This window comes from Saccopteryx leptura, chromosome 3 (genome assembly GCF_036850995.1).
Source record: "Saccopteryx leptura isolate mSacLep1 chromosome 3, mSacLep1_pri_phased_curated, whole genome shotgun sequence".
NCBI lineage: Eukaryota > Metazoa > Chordata > Mammalia > Chiroptera > Emballonuridae > Saccopteryx > Saccopteryx leptura.
The window spans coordinates 175865217-175881803 of record NC_089505.1 but is presented as its reverse complement, the minus strand read 5'-3'; the positions used below and the strand labels follow the sequence as shown (position 1 = coordinate 175881803).

The 16587-nt window shown below is 45.6% G+C and overlaps 1 protein-coding gene across 1 annotated transcript; it reads right to left on the bottom strand.

The window, feature by feature from the left end:
* Positions 1-1227: 1227 nt before the first annotated feature.
* FOXQ1 (forkhead box Q1) lies at positions 1228-6030 on the bottom strand. Its single transcript, XM_066376912.1, has one exon. It carries the CDS (start codon positions 4744-4746, stop codon positions 3562-3564), a length of 1185 nt encoding a protein of 394 aa, XP_066233009.1. The 5' UTR covers positions 4747-6030; the 3' UTR covers positions 1228-3561.
* Between the last annotated feature and the right edge of the window lie 10557 nt (positions 6031-16587).

Sequence of the window (16587 nt, the reverse complement as noted above, 5' to 3'; positions counted from 1 at the left end):
TAAGCCAGCCAGAGGGACGGTTGAATTTGCTGGCTGCCCTGGCTCACACACAGGCAACAGGCAACAGAGGTGGGGCCCAGAACCAGGGCACATCTGACACCCAGCCCTATGCTCCCATATTAATAGAAATCGTCTTTTACATTAGAAGGGGGGGGGGGCTTAGACTGATCTGAATGTTGTGCATCTCTAACCAGAGAAGTTTTCAGCCCCCACAGGCAGTGGCCTTGATCCCTGGTTATGGGCAGGGTCTAGCAGGCAGTCTGGAGTAACCCAGGGCCTTTAAGTGGTGCCTCAGCTGAGCTCCTCCCATGTGTCTAACGCTGTGCCCTGGAAAGGGTCTTCTAGGGGTGAGGGAAAACGGGACTTCAATGTGGGGCCAGAAGAGGTGTTCTTAACCCAGATGCCTGGCTCCAGGCAGGCCTTATCAAAGGGCGTTTATCGAACTAAACAGACTCCCACCCTACAGTTCCGTGACCCCCGCAGCCCCCAAAATTCAGCACGGGCACAATTCGCTGGTGAGAGAGGCGAGCGGCGGGGGAAGGGGACTGCGGGGAGTGGGGAACAGGGTGTGGGCTTTGGGAAGGGCGACCCGTTAGGAGCCTGGGCCCACTGGGGGTTGGGGGAGGGACAGGCCCTGTCCTTGGCCCACCCGCTCGACTCGTGGAGCCCTGAGCGTTCACCTGCGCACCGAGGAATCCAGCTTCCTGGGCGGACGCCAGGAGGAACAGTCGTGGCGGGGTCGCGCCGCAGTGGTGGCTGCGGCCAGAGACCCGGGTCCTGCGAGCACCACGACCCTCATCGCTAAAGGCCCGAGTCTTCGTCGCGATGTGCGTTTCCCGCGGAATCGGTGCGTCGCTGGAACTTAAAGCATTCCTGCAATTTCCCGCGCTTGTAGAAAACTGGGGCTTGAGCGTCTTCCTTCTTTCTGGGCCTCCTCCGCCGTGCAGGAAGAGGCCAAAACTGCTGCGGTTGGGCCATCTGCAGGAGCGGCGGGGAGGCATCGACAGACCCCCCCCCTCCCCCGCGTGTGCTTGTCGTTTGGGTCGTCATTTGGGTCAGGGGAGCAGGAGCTTGGTCACAAAACACCAAACGGGCGCAAAGGTCACGCATGAGACTCTTACCACTCTCTAGAACACCTTACAGCCAAAAGCTGAGGAGCGGCCCCAATTAGCCAGACTCAGACTGCGTAGTTGTCTTTAAGAAGGAATTTTTTTTTTGAAGGAAGGAGAGAACAGCAGCGATTTTAAAAACATTTTTGCTTTCTTTTTTACATTGCTTTGCTGCACTTCTGACATAAATCAGTGGCGATTTAAAAATCTCCATTTGCAGAACTGTCTTCACGTAACCACGTAGAAATGAAAAGTGGCTTTACAAAACATGTAAAAGGCAGCACCCTGCCTCTGGCGTCCAGGCACGCAGGTGGAGAGAAAGGACTGATCAGAGATGGAATGCATCTGACGTTGGCTCCCCGCTGCCCACCTTCATGCTGGAGTGTGTTTACAAGAGAAAAGCAAGGAACTGATCATGGGTCATGATCATTTCAACCCAGTGAACTCACTGCCTTCCACTCCCTTTTCCCCCTGGTCTGTTAAATCTGTTTCAGTTTTACTTTCTCGTCTAATTATTGGCCTTGTGGGACCAAATCTCTACTTAAATGCCTACCTCCTGTCATAATTCAAACCTGTTATTATCACTCAAACTTGTTACATGTTAACTAGACTTATTTGGCCCCCCCCCCCATTCCCGCCAAAAGACACCATTCTGAAATAAACCCCACCTCACAATAGGGTGGTCCTAAATTATCCCCTTGGATGAGAAGATATCTATTCAAGAATGGAAAGAACAACGGGACCTACATTTCCAGTCTCTGAATTTCTCACTGTTTGTATAACTCTTTAGAATACTGCAATCCATAAATTGTTAAGAGTCCCACTGCCTTTGAGTTTACTGAGAAATGCGTGTTCACACTTTTCTGGTACTTTCTCTAATCAAAACCTCCCATTTCTAATATGGGAAATTGTCTCTGTCTCATCTGAGGCATTTTCTCTTCAGATCACAACTGAAATAGGTCTGGCAGCCCCACATCTACAAATTCTCTCTACCTATGAAAGGGAAGAGTCAAACAAAATATACTACTAATGGGTTCATGCCCAAGTGGACTTAGGACTTTTTACATTCCTAAAAAGGTAGAAGGTTTGCTTTGGGGGAAAAAAATTGACATTCAGATTTATGAAACTGACGTGCTGCTTACTGTGCTAAGGAGGCCACTAAAAAAATTGACATTCAAATTGCTCTTAAAACTGCCCTGAGAAAATCTTTGGTGTTTATGATAATCATATCCAAGATTGTTTCCAGTTTTTTGAGCCCCCCATCAGGACCTATTTGCCTGAAAATGTCTGCTTGACTATAAGCTCGGTAATAGTGTCTGCTACAGGATCCTTGGGGCACACACCTAATCATTTGTTCTGGTAACTCTTAGGAGAATTCTTACAGAGGTTATTGGTTTGAAGTTTTAAGAACTCCTATAGTTGGAAGACCCATCCTGGAGATTTGAACAGCAGTTTGTCAGGTAAGGAAACCTGCAGGCTGCCTCTACCTTTATTGAATCTTTTAGAAAAATATCCCCCCCTCCCCAAGAAAGTTTCTTGAGACTCAAATCTAAACCCATTTTGGGGGCTTGGGGATTAAAACTTCTCTGTCTCCAGCCCATTATCACAAAGCACTAAAGTCAGTTGTGAGTTTTATTTAAAAATAAGCATGATGGCTGGGTTTCATAAAATGTATGTATGAATATGTACACGGATACAAATAAAATAATATTAAAAATAAAAATCACACTTGCTTACACGTAGCAGTGGTCCTGGCATCCCACATACATAATGTTAACTTTTTCTTTAAAGAAATTCTTGGCCCAAGAAGGCCACAGAGATCACCAAACTACTAATAAAGCTGTATGTAGCCCATTGCCTGCAACATTTTCCATTCAGGTTTCAAAAATATATAAATAATTTAATTAGAAAACCCAACAAATATATACATGTTTTAATCTTTTGGCACAGTGAAGCATTGGTCAATAGCAGAGAAATGACTAAAGATTCTCTGACACCTCTCTCACATTTAGTTATACCTGTAAATGACACACATGCACACACGGAACAGAGGCCCAATAAACCCCAAACAGTAGTCGTATAATTTATCCTATGGAATGATTCCCTGATGTACTTGTTAGGAACAAATCAATGAAAGGTGCGACAAAACTAGTAGGAACAAGGGGGGTGCCTGGGCAGTAAGAAGAGAGAGAAAGTCTGTGAGGGGAGAGAGGAACAGGATTGGTAAAGAAACTCAAACAATTATAAAACATTGCTTTGGTCCTCTGTAAAGTTATAAAAGAGGAAGAAAGTTAATATTCTGGAATAAGTTAAAACACTTGTCAAAAATCCTTTATCTTTAAGGCACGGTTGACGTAGAATTTTCTTTTAAAGTCTCCTTTTCTCTGAACAGAAAGTGCAAAGCTCTGAACCTGTGATACCGGCATCCCGGATCGCGTCCTCCCCCGCGGGCTCAGCCGCGTAGCGTCTCCACGGGGTAGGGCAGGTGCGGGCCCGGGCCGCAGGCGGACGCCGCCTGCAGCGTCGCCGGCAGCCGCAGGGGGCAGTACGGGTGCGCGGCGCCACCGGCGCCGCCACCGCCCACTAGACCTCGGAAAGGCTTGGCAGGAGCAGGGGCAGAGGCAGAGGCAGAGAAGGGCGCGAGCAAGAGGTGCGGCACTGTCGGCGGCGCCTCGACTCCGCGCGCGCCCAGCAGTGCCGGTTCCGAGGCGCCATAAGGGCAGAGCGGCAGCAGGGCCCTGCCGGGCCCGCTGGGGAGGAGTGCAGGATAACCGGGAAGCGGCGGACAGGACGCGGCGCCCCACCGCAGCTGCATCCCGGGGGCCGCGTCCCTGTCGCGGCGGCTGCGGAAGGGCTTGCTGAGGATGCTGTCTATGGCAAAAGAGCTGGAGAACTTGCCCGCGGGGCAGACGCGCCCCTCCTGGAAGGCGGGGGAGCGCGCGTGGGGCGAACCCAGGGCAGCCAGCGCGGAAGGCGGGGTCCCGGCCTCCTCCAGCCGCAGCCCGGGTGCGGATGCAGTCGCACGGTGGCTGAGGCGCTTGCGGCGGCGGCGAAAGACCCCGTCGGCGAAGGTGTACTCGCTGTTGGGATTGAGCATCCAGTAGTTATCCTTGCCCCAAGGCCGCGAGGGGTCGCGCAGCACCTTGACGAAGCAGTCGTTGAGCGAGAGGTTGTGGCGCACGGAGTTGCGCCACCCCGTGTAGCTGCCGCGGAAGAAGGGGAACTTGCCCATGAGGTACTCGTTGATCTCGGCCAGCGTCAGGCGCCCGCCCGCCGAGTCGCGGATGGCCATGGCAATGAGCGCGATGTATGAGTACGGGGGCTTGGGCCGCCGCGTATAGGGCTTGCTGCGTGCGCCCTCGCCTACGCCCGCGCTCTCTGCCCCGGGGCCCGCCGCGCCCGCCTCTACGACGCTCGCCGTCGCCGGACCCTCCTCCTCCGCGGCAGACTCACCTCTCGCATTACGCTTGCCGCCTCCAGCTACTGGGCTGTTGGCCGCACAGTCCCCGTCCGAGCCCAGGGAGTCGTCACCAGCTGCCGACAGCGGAGAGGGCGCGTCGTTACTGCCTGCGCCCTCCAAGTCACTACCCGACTTGTCCCCGTGGGCTGTACGGGGGCGGAACACCTCCAGCTTCATGTCCGCGCAACCTGTCCTGCCCAACGCCGTACTCTCTGCGCAGTCTTGGGAAGCTGGTGCGGGGGGCAGGAGTGGCGATTTCGACCGAGAGTCTTTGCCTTCCTCTCCAGAAAGCTCTCCCTCCTTTTGCGAGAGACAGCCACTTTTCCGCAGAAAAGTCCTCTTCCGTTGGAATTTTCCTTCGAAGGGTTTCTGCTTATTGGGTGAACTTGGAGGGATTAGGAGGGAGGAGTTGGGTGGGCGCTGTCTTCAGTTGGAGGATAAGAGACTTCGGGTGAAATCTGCAGAGGTGCGGTTTAACCTCTGCTGCTCAAGAGCACGGGCCTTAGGATTTTCTGCTGCAGGGAAGAACCGTACGCATCTGCTCTCGGTCCAAGAGACCAGGGGGGGTTCACTTCACTGGACGTCCCAAGTCCCCGGCAGGCGTCTTCGGGGCATAGAAATGGTGCACGCTGGTATGCACACCACCCTTGGGGGAGGGTCCAGTGTATTCAGCCTTGAGTGTCCGTGCAGCCGAGTCCCCGATGCCGTGGCTCCAGCAGCCACCTTCCCGCCCGTGGCCTTCCGAGCAGCATCTCCGCGCTGGCCAGTTGCCGCTACGTCTGGCCTCCACCTTCCGCCCGGCCCAATATAACTCAGCCGCGGCTCCACAGAGGCGGGGCCTGGACGTTCACCGCAGAGGGGTGGAGGATCGAGGTGGCAGAGGTGGTAGCTCTCTAGCGGGCGCGCGCCAGGTTGAGGCCAAGAGGCTGCGCAGCTGAAAAGTCGCGGCTCGCAGGTTGTTTGTTTTGGGTCTGACCAGCCCCGCCCTTCACCTCCAGCCAATAGGGATCGTGCGCGCCGCTGGGGGTGTGAGAGTGTCTGTGAGTGTGCCTGTGTCCAAGTGTGCCGGCCCCTCCCGCCCGCTTTTCTGCTCAAGTGGGCGCTCCTTGCCGCCCCGATGGGGTCCCTGCGCCCAGAAGCTCAAAGAAGCGATTTGAACGAGAGAGCATAGTGAAATGTGGGGCGGGAATGGGGGTGGACACCTGGAAGGGCTGGGCTGGGTCAGCAGGGACTTTGCTCAGGCCTGTTGCTTTGCTAAGATGCACGTGGTGTGTTTTTGCTTCTCAGAGAGTGAAAACGGTGCTTCTTTCCAAAGTAAACGCCTCTTGTCTAGAACCATAGATACCGCATGGGACACATTTTGCAGTGACCTCTTATGAGAGTCACATGTTGTGCCTCGTCCTATGATTTCCTTTTGAGGACTATTTCTGCCTTCCTTTTTTTAACGAATAAAATATTGGACTTGAAATTGTGATGGACTCGACTCTTGCTTGCTAAATGGTCTCCGACTTTCACTTTTCTTTTGCTTTTGCTTTTTTCTGTACCTGGCTGGTGACTTGGAAAAGAGCAGCAGCGTCCCCTCTTCCTCCAGGAACAGCAGTGCTTAGAATGGGATGCCAGGCTGTGCCTGCGCGAGTGGCCCTCTATACTCGCAGCCGCTGGATTCATGACTTCCTACAGTTAAGGGCGTGTTCCGGGGGGTGGGGGTGGGGGGCCAAACTATGACTTGTTTGCGGCCGTTTCTTTCCAATCCATCTACTTGAAGTCTTTTGCTGTGGTTTCAGTGGCACCAGTGCCAGACAGTCAGCATAGGGGGTACCTTTCTCCGCCCCAGAAAGCTCCAGACCTAACGGTCTGTGTGTGTGTTTACAGTAGTGTCAATACTTCAGGGAGGGGCTCACTGACCTCCCCCACTCTGAAGGGTACATGTCTACCCCGCTGCCCTTCCGTGCTGAGGTGTCTTCCTTTTTCCTGTCTTTGTTGCAAATAGAGAAAGAACTGCAAGTACGTGGGAGCTCACCTTGTTGTTTATTTTATTCCTTTCCACCATTTGTGTGAAGTTGTACACAATCCTCTCTTATCTTCATTCAGGCAGTTTTGAAGGTGTTCAGCATGGGGTGGGGAAAACGGCAAAGCCATGGAAGGCTCTATTAGTTTTGTGTTTGGGGTAATGACATGTTTGGAGATGAAACTGACATTTATTGTGTGTTTGAGTGGGGAACAGGTGTGAGGTAACTTCTTTCCTGGGGACCTGCTCCCCTAAAGAGGATCTGCTCTGCTCTAGCCCTGGGAGTTCATGGTCCCTTGGACCTGGAGAGGGGAGTAGGCTGGGATGAGAAAGCAGCCAGTTAAAGAGGCTTCAATTTGGCTTGGGATAATAAGCACTCATAATGAATGGTATCTTTGACCTTGAGAGATGGGCAAGAGGATGAAGGCCAATTTTCTGGAGGAGATAAACCTGGCTGATTGAGGTGCAGACCCAAGTTGGCTAGAGTCTAAGGAGACCACTGAGAGGTTCCAGGGGCCAAGGCTTTCTGCCCATCCCCAGCACCATCTTGGAGACCATGTAGGTGAGCTGTCTGGCAGGCATAAAGCCACCCAGCTACCCTCCACATCCCTGCCCTCATGCAACTCCAACATCCCTGGGTTTGAGGCAATGCCTCCCGTTGTGTTCATAGCAACTTTCCTCCCAGACTTGCTGCATGGCTTCCTTTTCCTCTGTAGCACCCTCTTATCCCCATCCCTGCTCTCTCCCAGATCCACCAGCCCAGCTGTCCCAGGGTGTTCAGGTTAGTCTGGGAAGTACCCATGAGTTTTGACCTGTTAATAAGGATATTGTTCAGAGAGGAGAGAAAATTGTGCACCACACTAGGCCCTGCTGTCACACATGACTGTATGCCCTTGCAGTGGCTGTGCACTGGCCCTTCCTCGCAATCAGAATGGACTCGAAGTTTTCTTTGAGCTCCTGCACAGATTATTTGTTAGCACTAGTCTTTTCTTGGGTTCAATGTACAGCAAGTGCATTTCCCTCTATGGTGACTTGTGTGAATTCCCAGCTAACAGATCACAGCAGCCCAGAATGCAGGTCTTGGGAGAGGAGGATGGAGTTGCTTTCCCTGAGGAGCAACCTGGGGTTGGGGTTATATCCCTCAGCCTCTCTCCTCCTGCAGAGAAAAGAAGTATTAGTCATTGAGAAGAAAGGTATACTCCCCTTCCCCCACTCCTCTTTCCCTTTTCTTAGACAGACACCTCCTCATCCCAACAGCAGTGACCTCTCCTTACCTCATTCCATGTTCTCAGGTAGGGGAAAGACCTGCTAGTCACTCCTGTGGGATAGGCCTTCACCTTACCTCAGGACTGAGCCACTGGTGGGTTGCAATCTGAGTTTGGAGTCTATAAAGGTTTTGGGGGGAAGAGAGTGGGGAAAGGTGGAAGGATTCTCAGTGGGAAAACCTTTTCTATTTTCAGAGTGATTTGGAGCTTTGAGAGATAGGCAATGGACTTTGGGAAAGGAAGGCCCCATGTTAGAATGGCTGGCAGGGGGCCCTAGAAAGAATGGAGAGATCTCCAGGAACTAGAATACAAGCCCCATGAGCACAGGAGTTTTGTCTTTCTTTCTTCACTGCTGTACCCCAGTTTTTCCCTTGAGACTGATTGTTGCCTTGTGCCACATGCTGGGAGTGTGCTGTATTTATCTTCAGTTAAGATCAGGAATAAAACCACTTTTTCTGTTTGTGGTTTTGTTCTTAGTATCTTTAACTGCTTTACAGCTGGGAAGCCATTCGCCTTTTGCAGATTTAAGAAAAACAGGAATGAATGAGAAGTACCTCTATTCACTGTACCTCTATCCACAACATCCTCAAAGCTAGGAACAGTTTAAGAGCTCAAACACTGCAAAAATAAATAAATAAATAAAAATCACATGTCATAATTTGTTAGTTCATAAGTTTCCCAGAAATGCTGTGAGAGTCCTGTCCCCTAATTCTGTCTTTTTTGTTGGTGGCGGGGAGAGGCTACTATTGATGGGTGAGTCCTAACTATTACTTGTAGGTACAAAAGACCCACTGACTCATTTTGCTGCTTCCCCTTAATTGCCATGGAAATAAGTGAATAAACTCTGGCAAAGGATGAGCTCACGACTGCAGGATTTTCTGGCCTCCCCAAAGTGGTTTTAGGCAAAAGATGATAATGCATCAATCTTCAGACACCAAGAACTAAAATAACTATGGTATCTATCTGCAAATGTAAGGGTTTTTGTAATTTGATAGTGCTTCACTGCATCAGTTCCTAAACACTGATGTGGGAAGGAAATAATTTAATTCCTAACATACCTAAGGCCATCTGGTAGACTGGAAGTTGAATCCCCGTGGGAATATTGATGACTTGCGCAGTGCAGCAGAAGGCTCCTAGCACAGAGGGAACTATGGGATCACCTTGATAATATGCCCCTGAGCAACCTGAAACAGCTTTGAGTTTCCTGCCACTTTAACCCCTGCCAGTAGTCACGCTGTTGCCTTCTGGGTCTGAAGGAAAGGTGAACTTAAAATTGCATTTCCCTAGGGACCTGTGCCTCTGGAGAAGGATGTTATAATGATGCTAAGAACAGAGAAGACCCAGGCATGGAGAACATGCTAATGTTGACAGCTTCAGGGAAAAATGCATGGCTTTGACTCTGGGCAAAGTCTCTCTTGTAAAGAAGAGAGGGTTGAAAGTCTGGTGACAGTGAGGGTCCTCTTCAAAGTCAAAGCCCAGATCCCTCTCTACCCCTTTGTCCTTCATGGAAACATATGGGAAGAAATAGACTACTCTGTATTCTGTTCTAAGCCACGCCTCCATGATCTGGCTGGTTCCTTGTGGGTGCTGAACACTTGAGAAAAACCCTACAGAGATTGGGGGTCAGTGTGGGAGTAGATAGGTAGAATCCAGGTCTTTTTGTGTATCTGTGTAATACATAGAATCAGTGTGGTTTGTTTTCATGTCTGTTGCATTTGTTCAAGCAGTCTTCTTTTGGTAGTTTGATCTGTGGTCAAGGTTTAATCAAAAAATCCCAGAATATGTTTGGGTATCATTTACCAAGGGCTGTACCTAAAGTCTCTTTTCAGAATCCAGGGGTCACATCAGCAAGAAACCCCTTGGACTTCCTTTGAACTTAGGAGTTGTTGAGCTACATGAGTGCTGCCTCTTAGGTGGTATGTCCTGGGGAGGAGGAATAGTAGGGAGGTGGGTATTATGGTGGTGCAGCAGAAAGACAGCCGCCAAAGGCACATTGAGGGGGGTGAAGGGGAGGAGAGAGTATGTGAAGGTATAAAAAACACCAACCACAGCATGACAGGGATTAAGATTACTGAAAAAGCTGCATGATTCTGTAAGTAAGAGACAAAATCTTGCACTGTGTGTGAAATGTTCCCAAAGAATGAAAGAAAGCCCTACAATGAATTATCACAATAAGATGACAGCTATGATACTAGGGTCATAAATTTGTTGCTTCAAATCTGACCACCTCCGAGGAGACTTCCTTGTCCAGTTTGAGTTCAGTTTCCTATTCCATGAAGTTCTTTAAATTTTAGGTTTTAAATGTAGAGCAAGAAAAATTGAACTTCCCTGTACAATGAACGATCTAGTCCTTTCTTTTTAGCTTTAAGGCTATCACTTTTAATAATAATAAAAAATCATACCCTCTTATATAAAGGGAAGGAGACCACCTGTCTTTCTGTAAGGAGACATGAACTCATGACTCTCCCATTCTTGGGTTTTGCTTCATTGTCACACTGTCACACAAATCCAAGCAACAATGGAGCAGGTGATGAATGAAATCTAATTAATATCCTTGGATATGTAAATATAAGGATGTACCAGAAAACAAAACAAAACAAAACAGAATCTTTGCTGGGCTCCCATTCAGCCTTTCCCATGGGGCAAGGAAGGGGCTGTGTCATTCCTGGCTTGGCCAGCAGTCCTCAACTATTGGACCCACAGTGTAGGTTTGTGCAGATGGGATGGAGGTGGGCTGAACTCCCCTGTGGGTCAAATAAGTTTGCAAATATGATGTATATGTTTGCTCGCTTATAGTTTGTATTGGGTGTGGGGGACAGGCTGTAAGCAGGCCCCGTCATTATAGCCTAAGGCTTAGTTTTAAGACTAAGCTTTTCCCCACACCCTTGACTGTTGCATGATGTGGGTGGAGCACTCTCATGAGGAATCTCATTATGCCTCAGATAAGTGACTTTGTATCAGTGACTTCCTTGTTTTTATATTGGATTAAAGGTTTTGATTTCTACTCTATAAAATGGGGCAGACCAGGAGCTTGCTCTCCCTCAGTTCCTGAGATTAGCATTAGAGGAGAGAGCAGAGAAAGGAGAGAAGAGAAAGGCCACGTGGAGGAGGCCAGGAGAAGCAGCCAAGATGGTGGAGTGCTGAGGGAGAAGCCAGTTTGTGCAGAGAGAAGGAAATGGGGAACAGAGGTGAATAAGGCTAGTGAGCTAAAAACCTTTGATTCTAGGAAACTCAGATAAATCAGTAGCTCTGTGAGCACTGAATGAGTGGGTTTTGGAGCCCAGTGTGTGTTTTTACTTGCCCGCCAGGTGCAAGCTAGGATTAAAGGTAATGGCCCACCAGTACTTGGCTCCGTTGTTTCATTACCGTCTGTCTGAATCTAATGTGAACCTGCATATGCTGGGCGGCTGTGATAGTGGCCATGGCCACTGTCTTTACATCCCCCATTTAACTCAAGAAAGGGTGTTGGAGATGGATGACCTTGGGTTTGTACTCCTGCTCTACCAAGTAAGTTACTGGATCACATTTTTTTTTTAGTTTTTTTTTTTTAAGATTTTATTTATTCATTTTAGAGAAGAGAGAGAGAGAGAGAGAGAAAGAAGGGGGAAGAGCAGGAAGCATCAACTCCCATATATTCCTGGACCAGGTAAGCCCGGGGCTTCAAACCGGAGACTTCAGTGTTCCAGGTTGATGCTCCATCCACTGCTCCGTACCAATGCTCAGCACAGATCAGGCACATTTTTTTTTAATCTAGCAAAAGAACTGTTGTCAGGGCCCTGGCCGGTTGGCTCAGCGGTAGAGCGTTGGCCTGGTGTGCGGGGGACCGGGGTTCAATTCCCAGCCAGGGCACATAGGAGAAGCGCCCATTTACTTCTCCACCACCCCCTTCCTCTCTGTCTCTCTCTTCCCCTCCTGCAGCCAAGGCTCCATTGGAGCAAAGATGGCCCGGGCGCTGGGGATGGCTCCTTGGCCTCTGCCCTAGGTGCTAGAGTGGCTCTGGTCGCGGCAGAGCGACGCCCTGGAGGGGCAGAGCATCGCCCCCTGGTGGGCGTGCTGGGTGGATCCCGGTCGGGTGCATACGGGAGTCTGTCTGACTGTCTCTCCCTGTTTCCAGCTTCAGAAAAATACAAAAAAAAAAAATGTCAGAATTTTAACAACTAAACTACTAGATTCTATGCTCTTATCACATGTTCTTTGTCTTTATCATTTCCTTTCATCTTTGGGGTTGTTGTCTTGTAAGAATGAACTGTCTTTTTCTGCCCAGATGGACAAATTTCCTGGCATTAATCGACTAAATGAAGTTTCCAGATGAAAGCTAGAAAAATGGCAAACCCTGATGATGGGAAACTTTCTGGGGTCATTTAGACCTAGTATGTGGCTAATACTTTAGCTAAAGTTCCAGAAGAAAGAGGAAATTCAGAAACCTCTACTTCCAGAAAATTGAACACAATTGGCTTGCCCAAAGAGGGTAAAACCCATATTAGCGAATTACATAAGAAAGCTTGCGATTGAGCTGTGAAGAGAACATCTCTTGTCTGTCTGTCTCCGTATATATACTTTTTATCATAAAAATTCCAAGCTTATGCAAGTGCAGAGTATTATATAATGAAGTCTTATGTAACTGTTTTCCTAATCAATATTTATCAATTTGTGGCAAATCTTGTTTTATCCATATCTCTCCCACCCCTACTTCCCACCCTCACTAAGATTTTTTTCTTCTTTGGTTTTTTTTCCCCATTAGGTTTTTATAAAGCAAATCTAAGACATAATATTATTTTCCTGTAATTCTTCAATATCTGTAAGAATTATGGACTTCTCTTTTAAAAGTAAAAACATAATTACAGTACCATTATCAAACTTCAAAAATATTGCCAATATTTCTATAAAGTTACCAAATATCTAGTCAGCATTTAAATTTCCTAAATAATCTCATTTTTAATAATCAATTACTTGGATTGATCCAGGATCCAAATGAGGTCGTCTCATTGTGTTCGGTTGATGTGAGTCTCTTGAATCTATAGCTCTGTCTTTCCTCTTTTTAATTTACTGCTGCAGTCTAATTGTTAAATAGATCAGGTTGTTTGTCCTGTAGATTTTCCTACAATTTGAACTTTGCTGATTCTGTAGTGTCAGTTAACCTATTCTTCTGTCTACTAGATTTCTAGTGAAATGACATATCTAGAGGATTGTCCATATTCAGTTTTATCTATTTTCAAAACACTGCTGATGCTGTGAATTTCTGTCAGGAGGTTCATTATGACTAGTTGCTCTTTCTGTGAATGAAGACAACTGTGAATTTGAGTGTAAGTTTGATTCATCTGTTATAAAACTCTCCATCAGCTTTTTGCTTCATGGTCTTTGCAGCCATTGGTGACAATGGCCTATCACTATCAAGTGTGGTGAGCTGGTAACATTCTCATTTCATCACTCTTTTTTTTTTTTATAAGCTCAAGTACTTTTGTAAATAAAAGATATTCTCATCAACAATTTGTTATTTAAAATATAGCTTGTGCAGAAAGAAAGGCTACATGCTATATTTCTTTTACTTATTTTCAGATAATTTTTTGGTACTTCAAGAATTGTGCAAAAGAAACACACACACACACACATATAAGTATCATAATTAACAAGTAGATCTTTAACATACTTGGAGTGTTTAAATTCATTCATAGCTTCCTGAGTTCCTAGAATGACAAAATATTCCAGACTCATTTTATATTCTCTGCCTCATAATCTGTTTATCTAAGTAGTCCTGGTTCTTTATAGATAGAAATGGTATTGAGAAACCAGAATCTGAGTTCAAGAGTTATCCATTGCTCCTGAGTTGGTCATTGTTTCTACGATTTTACGAAGTTAGGAATAAAATTTTTTTCTTAAAGAAAATATATAACATTTCCAATTCAATTGTAGGATTACAAGCTTTTAACTTAAGTTTTTATATTTTATATCTGTTTATGTTTTAGCTGATGCTAAATATCACATCAACTAATTAGCTATTTGCTTTATCATTCCTATGTGTTTGTATGTCTCTATACTTATTTCAGAATATTGATTTCAAATTTAATATTAACAGTGTGATAACTGAAAACAGTTTTACTTGCTGGGGTTTTTTTTTGTTATTGTTGTTATTTGTTTTTTGCCTTTGGGGATAACTCTTACTAGTCAAATTACCAAATTTTAAAGTAATTTGAGATGATTAGCCTCTTGATGTTAGGTTGAGATCATTTGGTGCACTTTTAAAAAATTTTTTTGTTTCCTTCATTGTTTTTAGTTTGTTTCATAATTATGTAATATCCTCATTTTAAATTCAAAGCTATAACATGAAGTATATTCAGGGAAATTTAATTTTCATCTCTGCTTCTTTCATCTTGGTCTCTTTTCTACCCTAGGCAACCATTTGATAAAGTTTTAAAATTACCCTTTGTATTAGTTTGCTTGAGCTGCCATAAGAAAATAGTACAGACTGTGGGACTTAAACAAACAAAAAATTCTTTCTTACAGTTCTGGAGGCTGGATATCCAAGACCAAGATGTCAGCAGGTTTGGTTTTTTTCTGAGGTCTCTCCTGGGTTTGCAGAAGGCATCAGGGAACTATGAATCTGGCTAGTGAAAACGGAAGTTATGTAATTGATGGTAATTGTTGCATGGTGTGTAGATGGTCCTTATAAGATGTTGTTTATTACAACATGCTGTGGTTTTAGATGGTGTGACCATACATTAATTGGCCAGAATAATCCCAGTTTCAGCTTGTTGTCCCCATGTCATTAATAGGGTCTTCTTCCCTCTTTAAAATAAAAAGTGTTCCAATTTGGGGCAATAAATTCCATTGACATCATAGTTTTGGAAGCTCAATAGACAATGATAATCTTATGGCTTCTTTATTAAAAATATTAGGACTATTATTTTCTAGTCATGGCTTTAAATCTGAGTTTTACATTTTTTTTTTCTGAAGTGAGAAACGAGGAGGCAGAGAGACAGACTCCCACATGTGCCTGACTGGGATCCACCCAGCATGCCCACCAGGGGGTGATGCTCTGCCCATCTGGAGTGTTACTCCATTGCAGCGGGAGCCATCCTCAGTACAGGGCCAGCTTTGCTCCAGTGGAGCCTTGGCTGTGGGAGGAGAAGAGAGAGATAGAGAGAAAAGATGGACGCTTCTCCTATGTGCCCTGGCCAGGAATCGAATCCATGACTTCCATATGCCGGCCGACGCTCTACCGCTGAGCCAACGGGCCAGGACCGAGTTTTACATTATTTTAAATTAATTCTTTGGCAGATAATGCTGCTAAGCCAGAATCAGCCTGTTTTGAGGACTATCCTTTTCATAAATGATCCCATAAACTTTGGACTTTGAGGTTCAACTTTAGCTGAAAAAAGACTTGTTTTTGTCTCTCTGACACTAGACTGGTACACTCAAAATGTTGTCATCTACTTCTAATTAACTCAGCTTTCCAAGATGGAGACTGTGCTGTTACTTAAAGTGGACTGCATACCATCTGTTGGTGTACTCTGACCACCTGAAAATGGTTAACAGAGTTATATAAGGCTGCATTATGAAATGTTGTGCAGAATTTAAACACTGGATATAACGTTGAGAAACCATGCTGGTAATGGAGATTGAATCAGCATATTTGCTTGCAAAAATAAAAATAACTGACCTTATATAATACTGATAATGATTTGCTCTCCTGTTGAGCTTAGTGAAATTCTGTAACTTCTTTGTCAAGTTCTTCCCAAGTTGTATAAGTGGAGACATCTATCCATATTACTACTGTAACCTCAAGTTTATATTCTTAACTTTCAAAACCTTGTGCATGTCAGGTGTTTTTGCAACCTGTCTTGACTTAAAGTCTATGTTCTCAAGTGAGACTATAATCAAGCTTTTCTCTGTTGAACTAAGAGCACCACATGGAGGGAAAGATTGCAAACAGTAGATAATTTTACCATTTTTAATTCCCCCTTTGGGAGTTTGGCTTATTTCTTTTCCTTCTTTCTTCTCATTTAAGCTCTATATCTATACATTAGAAAATTATCTGCATCATTGTTATTAAATAGCAGACTTGTAAATAGTAACTGGTGAATAGACTGGTAAATAGTAACTGGTGACACTATGTTAATAGAGAAGAGTGTACAAGGTATTATGGGCAATTGGACTTAATGAAGAGTACTGATGTGTTTAGTGTTCAAACATTCTTTTCAGAATTCCCACAAAGTCTCCATATAATTCCTTAATCTTGTTTAAACTAAGCTGAGGATTGATGATGAAGCAATATTAAAAATATTATTTTATATTTTTTATGCCCCGTAGTACCAGTCACTCAAAATAGTTGCTCAGTTTATATTTTTAAATGAATAATTTAAGACAAACTCATGTGCTTAAAGCACTTAAATTTTTTTGTTATAGAAAGTTCCAAGAAGTTAAAAAAAAAGTAGAGAAAATAGTATAATGAACCCCCATGTATCCAATATCCCGCTTCACCAGCTATCACCTCATGGCCCATATTGTTTTTCCTTACTCCTTCCCATTCTTCTGCCACCTACATTAAAAAAAAATACCAGCATGTAATTTCATCCACAAATATTTCATTATGTACTTAGAAAGATAAGGACTCATTAAAAGTCACAACCACAATGCCATTATTATACCTACAAAATTAACTAATTCTTTGTATGATTAAATACTGGGTAGGTGTTCAAAATTTAAATTATCTAAAAAATGTCATATTGTTTTAAAGTCAGTTTTATT